General features: G+C 36.5%; 1 protein-coding gene across 6 annotated transcripts; it reads right to left on the minus strand.

Annotated features, from left to right (window-relative positions):
* Positions 1-1,604: 1,604 nt before the first annotated feature.
* Positions 1,605-15,705, minus strand: LOC137495937 (serine/threonine-protein kinase pim-3-like). 6 transcript variants are annotated; one of them, XR_015493476.1, is made up of 10 exons: positions 15,394-15,705; positions 15,092-15,262; positions 14,887-14,969; positions 14,722-14,772; positions 14,273-14,645; positions 13,968-14,147; positions 13,782-13,877; positions 13,598-13,686; positions 7,382-7,557; positions 4,769-5,794 (listed from the first exon to the last, which is right to left on the minus strand). XR_015493476.1 is itself a non-coding variant. In XM_087257088.1 (8 exons), exons 1-8 carry the CDS (start codon positions 15,419-15,421, stop codon positions 13,658-13,660), a joined length of 1,011 nt encoding a protein of 336 aa, XP_087113214.1. In that variant the 5' UTR covers positions 15,422-15,705; the 3' UTR covers positions 13,346-13,657. The 6 variants fall into 6 exon arrangements, 2 of the variants coding, with proteins under 2 accessions (XP_087113215.1, XP_087113214.1); XR_015493477.1 differs by lacking the exons at positions 13,598-13,686; positions 13,782-13,877 and adding an exon at positions 5,966-6,035 and having other exon boundaries at positions 1,605-5,794; XR_015493475.1 differs by lacking the exon at positions 4,769-5,794 and having other exon boundaries at positions 7,287-7,557.
* Positions 15,706-16,043: the final 338 nt, after the last annotated feature.

Here is a 16,043-nt window from a genome sequence, read left to right on the forward strand (position 1 = left end):
TATGTAAGGTGGAGTAAAATGTCATGTGTAGTTAAAGGTATGTAAGTGTATGTATTTACCACGACCTACTGGAAGTTTTAGATTCTTATTTTGAAGATTATTTTCTTATTTTAAAACATCTTTTTTTCATAAATGCAGTAAAGTACAATTAGCTGAATTGTTTTCACACATATAAAATAAACTTGTCATCATTTACACATTTTGTGCCATTTAAATCAATTTCTTTTTTATTGTAGATTATTTTGTGTGTTTACTTGCTGCTTTTCACATTTAACACAATGATGAATTGAAAATTTTCGCTTTTTCGAGTCAATTTTATAACATTAAACATGGAATTTTCTCAATAATTTGCATTAATTTAATTCAGGATAACCAATAACTTTATAGTGGTCACTTCTTTTTATTTTTCCTCAGGATCGTAAGTTTTACATGTTTGATGAAATTATCCTTTCATTTCAATGTGTTTTAGTGAAAGTACTCGGCCATTTCAAGACACTGGAAACTTTTTTAAATTTTATTATTATTAAAATATTCTTTAAATGAAGGTTATTAATAAATATTTGACCTATAAATATTTAATTCTTAATGTCTGCAAGACTTATTTCGTGTTATTCTATGCGTGTGTGTGTGTGTGTGTGTGTGTGTGTGTGTGTGTGTGTGTGTGTGTGTGTGTGTGTGTGTGTGTGTGTGTGTGTGTGTGTGTGTGTGTGTGTGTGTGTGTGTGTGTGTGTGTGTGTGTGTGTGTGTGTGTGTGTGTGTGTGTGTGTGTTATATTTATTCCAGAAAAGAGCTTACAGTAGCTTGGTCCATCTGTAACTCCGGTCATTTTGAAGTTTCTTCCGGTCATTCAGGCAACATCTTCTTTCTGGGCGTCAGGCCAATCTTCTGCTGTCCAGAATCAGGTGGTTTGTCTTGGTTGGGCATCTCAGCTGAGATCTCTCCACAATGGGTGACCCCACAGTAGCTGTGAAGTACCAGTGGCGTGTACCATTTGGGTGAACTCATTTTTTAAATGTAATCCTAAGATTTTTTTTGAAGTTTTTTGTTTACAGTTTTGACTTTGATATTGACTGATCTAATGTTTATGCACAAATATATTAAAATAAAGCATTCTGCAGAAAACATTCATTTAAGAGAGATCTTTGAGGAGTGTGTTTATGCATATATATGCTTCAGTGTGAGAAAAGCTAGTCTGCTTGCATGACCATTGCCAGGTCTGGGCTGTTTTATTATTAATGTAATATTAAATTAAATTGTTAATATTAGTTAATGTCCTGTGAGTTCACATGAATTAACAATAAAACTTTATTTACATTAACTAATGTTAACAAATAATAAATACTGTAATAAATGTATTAGATCTTACCAGGTTTGACTTTTTTTTACAGTGGAATACTGGCAACAGTGTTAGTCAGTGTAACAGAGCAGTAGCGGAAACTAACTGGAAACTGCTTACAGTTAATTACTGTACTGTAGTTCTGTACTCACAGCATAATCGCTACTGCACACACATTAATGGTAAATCATATATACAGTAGTTATTGTAGTTTAACTCAAATTAATCAGTTTTCTGAACTGTTATGAAAAATAAAAAAGCAAACCAATTCTTCAGACAAATGTATTTTATTGTTTTGGCAGCAAACAAATATACAGCAGAAAATGTCTAACAAAATTAAACAAATCAGCAGGTTTGAAGACATTTTCTATTTACAATGAAACAAAAAGGTTCAATAATGAACAACACATGCAGTGTATATACAGTAGGACTTGTGTGTTGAAGTAGGGAACTCCAGGAACTGAGTTTGACATCGATGGTTACAGTGTTGGGGGTAACGCATTACAAGTAACACAAGTTATGAAATAATATGACTTTTCCAAGTAACAAGTAACACATTAACAAATTCACAACCTGACAGTGGAGGTCTGTGTGTGGATGGCTGTACAGTATGAATCCTTTGTTATGATTCCCTGTGAGGATTTCTGTGCACGTTATCTAACTGAGGAGATTAAAATTGAAGGATTTTAATGTGTATAAAATCTGCTTAGTTCCAGAAAGGCACATTACACTGTTTGCATCTGTACATTATGGCAAAACCAATAAAGATGAGTTGTCCAATTAATACATATACTTCAATGAAAGTCATGTAAGAAGTGTGAGGAGATGCTAACTAGCTAACGATGTAGCTTTCAAGTGCACAGTTCAGGATAACAACAATTGGATTTAACACACAGACATTATTTTAGAAACCCTCAAAATATTTGAACACATTTACTCCTTTACACTCATTGTAGATTCTTATTTAGAGCTTAAAACACATCAGACTCTGCATCTGAACTGACAGACAGAGAATAGAGCACACTCAGAAGTAAACAAATCAAACACCTGTGGCTCTCTTAAAGGACAACACATTTGTGTTTAGAATAAGACGGACAGCCAGTGTATGTGTGTGTTAATGCCTAAACCATTGTTTTCTGTCTTAAAATAAATGCAACTCTCTATAAATAGCCACATAAAGCATCAGAGTAGATGAGACAGTAATTTACCATTTATTACCACAGTTACTACCTGTAATGGCTACATAAAGTAAATTACAGTCATTTATTCTTTGCATGATCTAATTTCATACAAATCCTGCTGGTTTTACAGTAAAATACTGTTTCCTTTCATTACAGCAGAACACTGGCTATTTTAGAGTTATTTACCGCATAATCTACAGCAAGGGTTAACAGTGTACAATTTAAATAACTGCCACAGAGAAGACATCTAACAATCTAAGCCCACCACCACCCCCTTCCTCTTGGAAGGACATCTATTTTTCATTCATTTATCCACCTATCTATTCAGTAAAATGACTAACCAGACCATCAGTTTCTAGTCATTGCTGAGGTGTGAGTCCCGTTTCTCCACATGCCCCAGTGTAATCTGACATACAAGACAAAAACAAGACTAACAAAACTTCACATGCTGCTGATCTCCAGCAATAAACAAAGTTTTCTCCAGTGCTCTTCAGACATATCTCCTCTGTTCCCTTGTGACTCTCTTCTTTCTGCTTCACTCCAGTCTGCAAAAGACTAAGACAGCACCAACAGAGCCCTAACTGATGGCTGAGCTCCTGCAATGCACATGCGGTTCTCCGGCAATTTAAAAAAAAATCTCCACTGATGCTCTTGTGAGTCTCTGTCTTCTCCCTGCTGTATGTCCATTACCTACAATAAATAACAGCCACAGAGAAGACATCTAGCTAACAATCCATGTCTACCACTACCCTCTTCCTCTTGGAAGGACATTCATACCATGCACCTATCCACCTGTTTTTAAAGGATACTCCTGACCATCAGTGTCCAGTCATTGCTGAGGTGTGTGATTCCTATATTTCTCCACAAGCTGCACTCCAGACTGTAAAAGACAAAGACACGACTGACAGAGCTCTACATGCTTGCTGAACTCCTGCAGTGCACTAAATGTTCTCCAGCGTTCCTTAGACAAATCTCCACTGATGCTCTTGTGAGTTTCCTTCTTCTGTCTGTTGTGTGTCCACTACCTGAAAAAAAACGCCTGCCGCAGAGAATACATCTATCTATCTAAAGCTGAGCTTAGACTACAGAAGTTTTAATCCAATTTATTTTGACCTCCTGAGAATCGGAGATGAAATCTTGTCGAGGACTTTTATCGGTTCCAATTCTCAGTGCAGATTATCTGGTAATGTGAGCCGTTTAAAGATAGAATCTTGCACCTCGCCATCTTGAACACAAATCGCAGCCTCCCTGATCATAGCAGACATTATTGAAATCCAGGATTTGAAATCGGGCTGATCACAGCAGTTCAAACCTATTCAGTATTAACAAAGCCATGAGCTGGAGAGAATCATGTTGCTTTCAATAAATAAATAAATATATCTGTGGCGAGGGGGTGTGGCCGAGAGCCGTGGGAACGGGGTGAGGCCACCGCGTAAGTGGATACACCTGCGGTGCGCACCTGCCTCGGATCCCACGGAAGGAGCTCTGGATCATAAAAGGAGGACCGATGGCAGAGGAAGGCGAGAGAGGACCGGGCCCGGGCATATTGTTTTACTTTTGCTTTCAGTTTGACGGCAGTCTCAGTGAGGAGCTGCCGTCCGTTTGTTTTGGTTTAGATGGCAGTCTCCGTGAGGAGCTGCCGTCATTGTGATTAATAAATATTTTAAACCTGCGTCGGTTCTCCGCCTCCTTCTTCCCGGCAGCCAAAGGGTCGTAAACTTCATTACAATATCCTTTTTTTCGAATAAGCTTGAATTATCCTTTATTATTAGCCAGATTTAACGTTATTCTTATAGCGGTGTGCAGATATTGATGACATGTGTAGCCGGGCACTAGAACGTTGCCAGTTATCTCCAAAACCCAAAATGATTCAACATATTACAGTTTTTCTCAATGGCTTTGGTGCATTTCTCACAACACTATTTACATTTGCACAACAGTTAATGCATTTCTCAAAACTATTAGTCATTTGTGCACATCATAGTAGCAGTTTCTCATTCCTTCCAACAAATTGCGAATACTTTTGGACATGTATCAATTGCTTTCATACAACTCTCTGCTGTTTATAAAATTATTATTCGCTTATGTCATGTCAGTCAAAATAAACTAAACTTGTGAATGCTGAAAAGTCATTCCATTTAAAAACTAATAGTCCTCATCTCATTACTTGAGTCATTACATACAAAAATGTTGAACAAGTTGTCGAAATCTGACCAGCAAATTTTATAAAATTTTTTTACATCTTTATTTTCCAGAAAATGTCTTCTAAATTGAACAATTTCATGAATGATTTACAGACCTGTGTATGTTGTAGGTTCAGTTGCAATTTGTACTTAATGTTTGAAAGTTGTGCACAGCACATATTGTTTACAGTTGTGCACAGCTCTGCCCAAAGGGAGTTTATGTTTGTTGTAAATAAGAGTGTATTTATTCTTTTGCACAATGCTGTGAATAAATTAGAATCGCAAAGAGCATCTGCAGTAAAAATGTGAAACATACATATTCAGTGTCTTGTAATCAGATTCCTCACTAAATGCAGTGATGTCTAACTTTACTGTAGTTTTCAAATGGGTGAGCAAATAGTATATAGTGCTGTCTTGAGCATTTTCAGAAAGTGTCACCAAAATCAGACTTTATTGCATTGAAAAAAAAATAGAGCAAACTGTCATAATGAAAACATGACAAAGCCATTTGACTATCTTTTTATAAACACTTGCCAGGACTTTTCCTCTTGATGACACTGACACTCTCATTGACATCAATACTTGCTTTTGAGGAATGAGCTATCCATTTTGAGTAAGTGACTCACTTTTTCATGTTATCATCTAGGTTTAGCAGTTTGTGCTAATTGTTTTGAGAAATGCATTAACTTGTGCAAATGTAAAAAGTGTTGTGAGAAATGCACCAAAGCCACTGAGAAAAACTAAACTGTGTTTTTATACATTTATTTATTTATTTTTCTGTGATGAGGATAGAATGAGTTCAATAGCCTATAAAAATAATTATATCTTGTGTGCTGTGGCGCAGTTTTCATATTTTGTACTTTGCACACATTTAAGATTTGAGGTGGGCTAAAAAATTAGCCAAAGATTCTCCTCATGTGTTCACAGCAACCAGATTTCATTATCGGTTAGGTTTTTAAAACTCCTATAATCTGAGCCCAGCTCAAGCCCACCACCACCCCCTTCCTCTTGAACATCTTTCGGTGATAGGTGATTCCTGACCAGCAGTTTCTAACCATTGCAGAGATGTGACTCCCTAGATTCTCCACTCCACTCTGTAAAAGACAAAGAAAACATCAACAGAGCTCTACCTGCTTGTTCAATACTATCTATTCGTCCGTCCGTCCAAAGAAAATACCCGACTATCACTCTGTGAAAATGTAAATAAATAAATTAAAATGTTTGATAAGGTAAATTTGATTCAACTTAAAAATGTAAGGCTGTACCTAATTTATCACGATAGACTTGTGGTTATTGAGGTGTGTTTCCCTGTTCTTCCACATGCTCCGTACAAATCTGCAAAGAGAAAGATATCAGGTCTATAATTAATCTTACTACATTTCTTTGGAAACTAACTCCATTTTTCAGTCTGTTCAAGCAGTTCTACCTCTTTGCCAATTTAAAATTTTCTTAAAAAACTTTTGCATGAATTTTAAATTATGAGAATTCTGAGAAACACAAAACAAAAATGTATAGAATTATCTGTTGTCTGAGACCTGACTCTGATGGCGGAGAAATAATGTTATTAAGTCTAACTTTCTTGACTCATTCATCATCTCTCCTTTGTGCTTCATACAAAAAAAGCCTCGTATAGTCAAAATATGATCATCCTCATATTACTTAAACAGTAGTTTTGCAGACTTGCAAAACTTACTGAGCGCAGACACCACTGCATTAAAGGCTGTTATTCTGGTTTTATGAGTGGCATGTATTTTTTTCAGTGTGCATGTTAAACAACCGGGATTCACAGCAGAAGTAGAAGCAGCGGTGTGTGAGGCACACAAGAATGGTTTTCTGCACACATGCGTCAGTTTGTTCTCGATTAAACTGTTGCTTTATTTACTGCATTGCCCCCTTTACTGGAGCACGTGCCTCCGTATATGGGGTCTAGCGACACCCCTGGTCAGTCTCCTTTTCTGTCTGTTGTGTGTTCATTAACTACAATTTAAATAGTTGCCACAAAGAAGACATCTTTCCAACTATCAATGCCCACCTCCACCCCCTTCCTCTTGGAAGGACATCTACTGTATTTACCATCTGACCAGCCATTCATTCATTAATCTGTCATCCATCCATTAATCCAAAAAAATCTAACCAGGGGTGCGTTTCCCAAAACCATTGTTAGCCAACTAAGGTCATGCGCATCAAAGAAAGTCATGTGATTTTGTTTTAACAGATTATGTAAAAAACTAGGAGTGATGGTACAGCATAAGGCAAACAAGTGGACCGACCACAATGTAGAGCATCTGACATGTTGTTTTGGTCATTCTAAAATCATTCAGCCAAAGTTCATCCTTTGACTGGTTCAGTATTATTATCTCCAGGCGCAAGTCATTTATTATATAAGAGAAAGGACCACAGTGTCTTCTCCTACCACAGCAAATTCCATTTTTCTTTTTTATATTTGGTGCCGGTTTATCAGGAAGTGACCAGTTTTGTTCTCTTAGATGGAAACAGTGCTTTATTCATAAATGTCTTATGCAATATTCCAGTTTTGTGGATAAATCTCTTTGGATGGAAACACAGCTAATGATAACTAGGTGTAAGTCTTCTTGCCACACACACTTGTCATCGTGGCTTTAATGTCCTTAGGAGACATCCAAATTCCAACTGCGCCAAGTAAATTAAATAAATAAACTGACCCAAGTGTTTCTAATCCCGCTGAGAGTGGACTGATGGATGTTGAGACAATCCCTCAGATCCTGCTCTTTCTGACCAGCGACAGGTAAACCAGGAACAGGAACCATTGGTCAATCAGTGGAAGGCATTGGCTCTGGTGCGGAGCAGGAGTCTTCATGACAAAAATGATGATCATTACCTGGTAAAGTTAACAGACATTAACATCTCTGGTGTATTTTGTAAATAACACATGACTTCAGATGAACAACAAATTCCACTGTATCTCACATTTCACAGTTTTATGGACAAACTTTAATTATATTATTATAAACATTTCTCAAGTAACATCTTATGACAAATATAAAATATATCCCAAGTAAATAACTCAAAAATGAAATTATAAACATGTAAACACTTTAAGGAAATAAACAGTTTTTTCCCCTTTAAAATACAAATATTACATTTCTTGTATAAAAATTTGTATAAATAAAACTTTGTGATCCTTTTTGTTGAAAATATAAAGTAGTGATGAACAATATATTGTTTGAGCATCGATATCGCAATGTGCGTATTTGCAATAGTCACAATGCAGGATTAATTTTAATAATGATTAAAAAATAAAAATATTATCAAAATTTGACATTATTTATCTAATGATGACCATGTTATTTTACATTTGATTGTTTCGTTTCTGTACTTGAATACTGTTCCACTCCCCAGAAAAGCATAAAGCACTGTTTATTTATTTATTATTGCTTGTAATTTGTTATAATTTATGCAGATGAACTGCATAGAAAAAGTCTTGATCATCCAAGTCGAGCTAAATTAATAAAATCTTTCCAAATATAGCTATTCAAATCATCTGGTGAAATTATATTCCTATCGCAATGTATATTAGAGCAAAACTAAAAAATTGCAATGTCAGATTTTTCCAATATCGAGCAGCCCTAAAATAAAGGAATTGACAACACTGCCAGAGAGTCTTTCTCAGCCTCACGCATGCTAGACGTGAGCTAACTACACCTACATTGAGGTATAAACAGAATAGAAAACTCTTTTTCAGTACATGATAATGATATATACATCATACCATCCAGCCCTACTGCATTTATTTATTGCTATATTTAGTTGAAAAATCTTATTATTAAACTTTTAACAGAGCAACTTAAACATATACAAGAACAAGGTACATAAAAAAAGAAAACAAATACAAGGTGAAATAATATTAATTAAAAAGAAAAAGGTAAAAGGTACGAAAAAATACATAAATAAAAATAAATAAGTAAATAAATAAATGAATAAATAAATAAATAAAGTTAGGGGAAAGGGGGGGGGGGGGGTTGGGGGGATTACATTTTAGTATTTGGGTTAAATCTGTTCTCAAAATATGACAGGAAGGGTCTCCAAAGTTTGAAGAATCTATTATTTGAGTCCTGGGTGCTATATTTGAGTTTTTCAAGCTTTAGATACGCCATGACATTTTCTACCCATTTAGTATGTGTTGGTGGTTTAGTTGACTTCCACTGCAAAAGAATAAGTCTTCGGGCCAGCAAAGTAGAGAACGCTAGTGCATTTAATTGACCTGCTGGTAGTGAAAGATTTTCAGGTGTCGCACCAAATATTGCCATTACTGGATCTAATAGTATCTCCTTTTCACATATATAAGAAAAAGGCTCAAACACCACAGTCCAAAATGGTCTTAGGGATGGATATGTCCAGAACATATGACCTAAGGTGGCCTCGTCTCTGTGGCACCTAGAGCATGTTGGGTCAATTTCTGGAAATATTCTGGACAATTTGCTTTTAGAAAAGTGCAGCCTTTGAATTATCTTAAATTGTAATAAACCGTGTTTGACACAAATAGATGTTGAGTGAATTTGCTTAATTGTTGATTGCCAGACTGACTCTGGAACTATATTTCCTAAGTCATCTTCCCACTGTTTCTTTAGAAAATCTAGAGATGGTGCAGCTGCTCTGTAAATCAGACTGTATACTTTTGATATCAGACTACCCTCAGATGCATTTAGATCAAAGATCTCCTCAATCCAGCTACTTATGGGAGGAGCTGAAAGTGTATTAAAATACCTTTTTACTAGACTTCTTACCTGAAGATATCTGAAGAAATGTGATTTAGGAATATCCAATTCTTTAGTCATATGTTCAAATGACATAAAATGACTTCCTTGAAAAAAGTCCCTTGCATATCTGAGTCCCTTTCTAAACCAGATCTGAAAAGCATGATCAATTAAGGATGGTGGAAATAATGCATTGGAAGTAATGGGTAATAAAGAAAGTGCTTGCTTTTGCTTAAAATGCGTCCTAAACTGAGCCCATATCTTTAATAAAACCATTGACTATAGGATTGTTTGGCAGATATTTTCTATTAAGTGGTAGTGAGGCACAAAGCATTGAAAACAGAGAAACTGTCCCACAGGATGCCTGCTCCATCTCTACCCACTCAGGTTCATTCTCCTGATTTTCAGGATCTGTCAGATAAACAATTTTTTCAATGTTACATGACCAATAGTAATACATAAAGTTGGGCAACGCCAGTCCCCCAACTTCTTTCTGCCTTTCTAAAAATGCTTTCCTAATTCATGGAATGCTTTTATTCCATATAAAAGAAGACACCTGTTTATCCAGCTCCTTAAAGAAGGATTTAAGAATGAATACTGGGACATTTTGAAACAAAAACAAGAACCTTGGCAAAGTAGACATCTTAACCGCATTAATTCTGCCTGCAAGAGAGATAGGCAATAAAGACCATCGGTTTAAATCTTGTTTCGTTTTTTCCATCACTGCATCAAAATTACATCTAAATAGCTGTTTATATGTACTGGTCACAGAAACTCCCAGGTACTTAAAAGATATATTACTAATTTTAAATGAAAATTTACTGAGGTCTGACTGTTTTGCTATCTTATTAATTGGAAATAATATACTTTTACTGAAACTAATTTCTTATCCTGAAACTGCCCCGAAGCTATTTATAAGATCTATTGTTTTGGGTATGGAACTATCAGGATTGGATATGTATATAATGAGATCATCTGCGTACAGTGAAACCTTTTGAGTCTTCCCACTCCTATTAATGCCTAGCAAGTCTGACTCTTTCCTTAAAGCTATAGCTAGTGGCTCTATTGCTATATTAAATAGGAGGGGAGAAAGGGGACAGCCCTGTCTGGTGCCTCTATATAAAGGAAAAAAGTTTGATATTACCTTGTTAGTTCTTATACAAGCAGTTGGATGCGAATTTAGTATACTAATCCAAGTGCAAAAACCAGGACCAAAGCCAAAATTTTTCAGAGCTGTGAATAGATATTCATACTCAATACGGTCAAAGGCTTTATGAGCATCTAATGACAATAGCACCTCTGGCAAATGTGAACTTTGTGAGTAAAGTATATTACAGTTTTTTACAATGGCTATGACAGTTTTTTCAATACATTTAACAAGTTTGCTAAACTCTTAATGCAGCAACACACCTAAAACACACAATTGACAAAAAAGTTAATTTTATGCTCAAAATCACACATTATAAACTAAACCTCTAAACTACTTTTCAAAATACAATAATAAACGAACACACTACACTATGTCTAACAAAACACTACAAACATGTTTCAAAATGACATTATTGTTCAAAACACAAACACATCTTCTCTTCCAACAGAAACATTCAGTCAATCAGAACACACTGACAATAAAAACACTATCATCAGTTAAATTTACAGAAACTGCATTAGTTTATGTGTCAGCTCTGCCCTTATATCTTAAGACTCTCTACATTTTCATTTTGTTGGGTTTAGTAAATGCATTTTCTTTTATTTTACTGCAAAAGGTCAATACAAAAATAAAGAAAAAATTGCTTTATAACATTTACAGTTGATGTAAAAAAATACAGGCACATAATTGCTGCAGTAGACTTTATTTGCAAAAGGCAATCACTGCAAGATTTACAAACAGAAAAAGCATCACAATTATAATAAAAAACTAAATAATTTTCTATACTGCCTGGTCTTCTGCATTTGCCCGACTTCGATGGCCCTTTAACCTATTATGTTTCTCCTACGGCGACGCCTTTTCGCCAAGTTGAAGCCAGCCTCGTCAACATAGATAATTTCATGTGGGACTTGATTGACCTCCAACTTCACTGTACTATAACTAATGTATGTACTAATGAACACCAGGTTTATAGAGTAGGTTACTGCAAAACACACTGTGCATAGTAAAGTAATGACTGTATTGCATAACCTTACCTGGACGTATTGGTGACAGAGTTCTGCAATGTGCTCCTTGTTCCTTTCAAAAACCTCATGAGTCCTTTTTTTAGAACATACAGTATGATCATGTGATTTGAAAAATCTCAACACAGGAGTGTGCTTTCTAGATGGAAATCATGTTCATATGGGAGCTGTCATAAATATATATATATATATATATATGTGTGTGTGTGTGTGTATATATATACATACATGTATATGTGTGTGTGTGTGTGTCTATATATATGACAGATGACAGCGGATTGACAGCGGTATATACACACACACACACACAAACACACACACACACACACATATATATATATATATATATATATATATATATATATATATATATATATATATATATATATATACAGGGAATATATTTGTGTTTCAATTGACAATATCAACAGCTGTTTACTTTGGCTTTAGCCTGTATAGGTTCTGTTTAGAACATGATGTTATCTGTTCTGACATACTGTGTGAAAGCATTGGTAAATTGGACTGCGAAATTACATAGTTTTGGTCTTGGTTGAGTTTGTGTGTAAAAGAAGTTCAAGCATTTTAAATTTGTGTTAACTGGATGCATTTTGTGTCAAAACACCAAGAAATGTGTTAATTGTATAGCCCACGAAGACGGGTGTTGTGCTAACCGTGTTAAGAGTTTAGGAAACTTGTTACATGTATTGAAAAAAGTGTCATAGCAATTGTAAAAAACTGTAAATAGTCTCCGTAAGTTGCTTGAAAGCTGCCGCCCTGCTATGAATCCTGTTTGATCTTGATGAATAAGTGTTTGTATGACTGGATTAAGCCTTGCTGCCAAAATCTTTGCTAATATCTTGTAATCATTCGAAAGTAAACTTATAGGTCGATATGAGTCACACTTCAAGGGATCCTTACCTTTTTTGTGTATAACAGTGATAATAGCTTGTGACATAGTTGGTGGTAAAGATTTCTGCTCAGTTATTTCTATAAACACCTTTTTGAATATTGGGGATAATTTGTGTGAAAATGTTTTATAAAATTCAATTATAAATCCATCAGGGCCAGGTGCCTTTCCGCTTTTTATTTGTTTGATAGCTTGTTCAATTTCTTTTATAGATATGGGTAGTTCAAGATTATCCTTGTCTTGATCACTGATATTGGGCATTTCTATTGTATCAAAAAAATGGGATATATTCGCTTTATTATTTGTCTCGGATGTATATAACTTTTCATAGAATTTTTTAAACTGCTTGTTAATGTCCAACTGATCTGTTATTGCCATATTTATAGCAGAAATAATTCTTATAATCCTTACCCTTATAATCTTAATTGAAATACAAAAATGCACTTCCTGTTTGTTTTTCTGTTAAATTGCCAGATTACGTATATCTTAGGAATTGGGCATGACTAACATATTTAACCACGCTGCTCCAACTGTCAGTTTTGACACTAAGCAGAAATGGTGAGCAGGAGGTGTCTGTTAGGTTTTAATAACTTTGCCCAAACACTTTTCCCAATCTTTCGGAATGAAATGCCTACTTTACTACATCCAATCAGCTCGCAGTACAAAAAACAAGCCACGCCCACCGTTGTGTCATTTAATATTCAGTTTCTCTAGGAACTGTGTCACAATATAAAAAAAAAAAGTCGCAACTTCCGGTTCATGCAGACTTTAAACATTTTGTTTACTGGAGGTGAAAAAAGTTCAAGATTTACATTTATTTGAAAACAGTAAAGACTCAGTTCTTGGTTATTGGGTATAAAATCAATTTTATTGTTAATTTTCTTTAAAAAAAAGGACAGAATATAAACAACCATTTTTCATTATGAAAAACATTTAGATTACTCTAGGCTTGTTTTACTAATTTATATTATATATTTTTTTCATTGCATAGTCTCATTTTAAAAACACTTTATACCAGTTTGCACTCCGAGCTGGTGTGTGTGCAGGTGTGCGTGTGTGTGTGTGTGTGTGTCTTCAGCTCGTACAGCTTCACACAGAGGCTCACAGATGCAGCAGAGGAAGCTCAGGATCAGGATCTGTTCTCCTCAGTTCCTCTGCCCCTCCTGCTCTCCTTCTACAAATCATTGACAGCGTTTATCTACACTGAACCTGACAATGCAACCCAAGCCATGACTGCTGGATTTAGATAAGTGTAATGTCACTGGCCACCTGTGCAGTGCAACCAGGGATGGCTCTCAATGTCATCTAAACTGGGCCGATCAGCCGGTGCTGCACTGAGACACCAGCGAATCAGCTGACGGCACTCTGTTACACACAACACCGTCTTCAGAAACACACAACAACACACTTCTGCTCGCTCGCCAGGCTATCTCTGAATGTGTCTGAATCTCTTACCTGTTGACAAGCTCCTAGGGAAGGTCAGTCTGCTTCTGGACGTGATCCTCTGTGCGCCTCTGAATGGGAAACGGTCACACAGGATGTTGTAGAGCGTCACTCCTACTGACCAGACTGTAGCTGGAGTCGCATGGTAGCGATGTCTACGAAACCACTCGGGAGGAGCGTATGCAGGAGTGCCTGAGAGACATAAGAAGACCACAAACATCTGCTCAACATGCTCCAGTACAGACAAATTCCCTTTAGTGGATCAGCAGAAGTTCACAAACATCAACAGAACGTTTCCTTCTGTAACTCAAACTCACCTGCAAAGTATTTGTAGGCCGATCGCTTCAGCAGATCTCCACAGCCGAAGTCCAGCAGCTTGATGTCCTGGGACTCTGTGGAGATCAGCAGGTTTTCTGGTTTGACGTCCCGGTGCAGGACGCCGCGGCTCTCGCAGTGTTTTAGGGCCGCGATCAGCTGCACCAGCACTTTCTTGGCCAGACGCTCATCCAGACAGCCGTTCTCCTCACAGAAGCTCTGGAGATCTTGGCAAGGATCCGGTCGCTCCAGGATCAGGATGTAGCGCCTGGGACGGTCAAACCAGTCCAGCAGCTGCAGGACACTGGGGCAGGCAGGAGCTGACGTGACACGGGTCATCAATGCCACCTCCAGCGGCAGCCGACCCTGACCATCCTGCAGGACAAACCCTCCATTATATCCAGAACTCAATCAAACACAGCAAACACAACAGATTCACATCAAAACATACAACTTTCAGTCGCTCGGGGGTCCGGTCCTTCGACACGTACTTGATGGCCACCTGCAGACAGAAAAAGCAGAGTAAATCACACCTGCCTGATTGTGACACATGACATTTACTGACAGCAACATTTCTAAAGCATGTCTGAACAAAGGAGGGAAGAAAATCTCTTACTGGTAGTCCATCAGACCTGCGCATCCCAGCAAACACAGAGCCGAATCCACCTCGTCCCAGCAACGGGCCCTTCTGGTACAAGTCTGCAACACAGAAAAGCACAAGAAATGAAGAAAAGAGAGAAAGAGAAAACATGCTGCGGTCTCATCAATGACAAATCATTTCCAAACTGAGCCATAAGATCTAGAAGATGAGCTGTGCTGACCTCTGCGAGAGCGTTTGGCTGGTCTGCTGGACGAGGTGGACAGTGTTTGCTGGCTGCTGCTCTGCCTTTTCCTCTTGCTGTTCCTCTGGTCTGTGGATGCAGAATCAGCCAAATGTGAAGGCACAGGAGCCAAAAAACCAGGAAGCTCAGTGGTGCTGTCCCGTGTATCTTCTGTGCATCAAAACATTTTTAATGAATTTTTTTTTGTTAACTTCTGTAATCCTTTTCATATTAGTCAAACATCATACAGCATCATACAGTGATATACAATGACAAACAAATGAAAGATTAAAAACACTCACCTCCTCTTTCTTCACCCATGTGGGACATGGACAATCTCCTCCAACCTGCAATAAAACAGACAAATACAGACAAATATAAAAAAATAAATGTAAAACAAAGTAAAGAAAAAGAAAAAGAAGAAAAAAAACGAAATAAAAAAAGAGCAACAAAGTTGTTTAAAAAAATAATCAGAAAAATAACGAAAAAAAGATGATTAGAGAAATTGTGCTCTTTAAAATAAGTCTTTTTCTCTCAGAAATCCTCCAACAGCTTCAGAAATCTCAGGAATCGCACAGAAATGCTCTGCAAAGTCGCCTCGTCTCTCAACCAACAGATTGCGATGGGTTTGATTGTTTTTATATGCAGTCAGAAATCATATCATAACAAGCGTTGCTATAGCAACTAACATTGTAAAATACAAATAGCCAAAAAGGGGTATAAATCCGATTAGTTCTAATTAAAAGCTCTTGTTATTAAATTAAAAATGTATAAAAATTTAATTTCCGGCATAATTTTCAATAGGCCAATCAGCTTTCATCAACACTGCGTCATCAACATACACTGATTGAGCTATCGAAATTAAATTAAATGAAATACTAAAAGCCTTATTTAATTTAATATCATTGTTGTTTATTATACAATTTATTTTATTTAAAAATATAATTCATTA

The sequence above is a fragment of the Danio rerio genome, chromosome 6, assembly GCF_052040795.2.
Source record: "Danio rerio strain M-AB ecotype USA chromosome 6, GRCz13ab, whole genome shotgun sequence".
Classification (NCBI taxonomy): Eukaryota; Metazoa; Chordata; class Actinopteri; order Cypriniformes; family Danionidae; genus Danio; species Danio rerio.

Excerpts from the sequence above, each read along its gene's own strand:
- LOC137495937 (XM_087257088.1), bottom strand. The coding sequence starts at position 15,421 with ATGTCCCACATGGGTGAAGAAAGAGGAG. Across the intron at positions 14,773-14,886 it reads GCAGGTCTGATGGACTACCA|GTGGCCATCAAGTACGTGTC; the intron begins GTAAGAGATTTT and ends TTCTGTCTGCAG. Across the intron at positions 14,646-14,721 it reads CCCCCGAGCGACTGAAAGTT|GATGGTCAGGGTCGGCTGCC; the intron begins GTATGTTTTGAT and ends TTTGTCCTGCAG.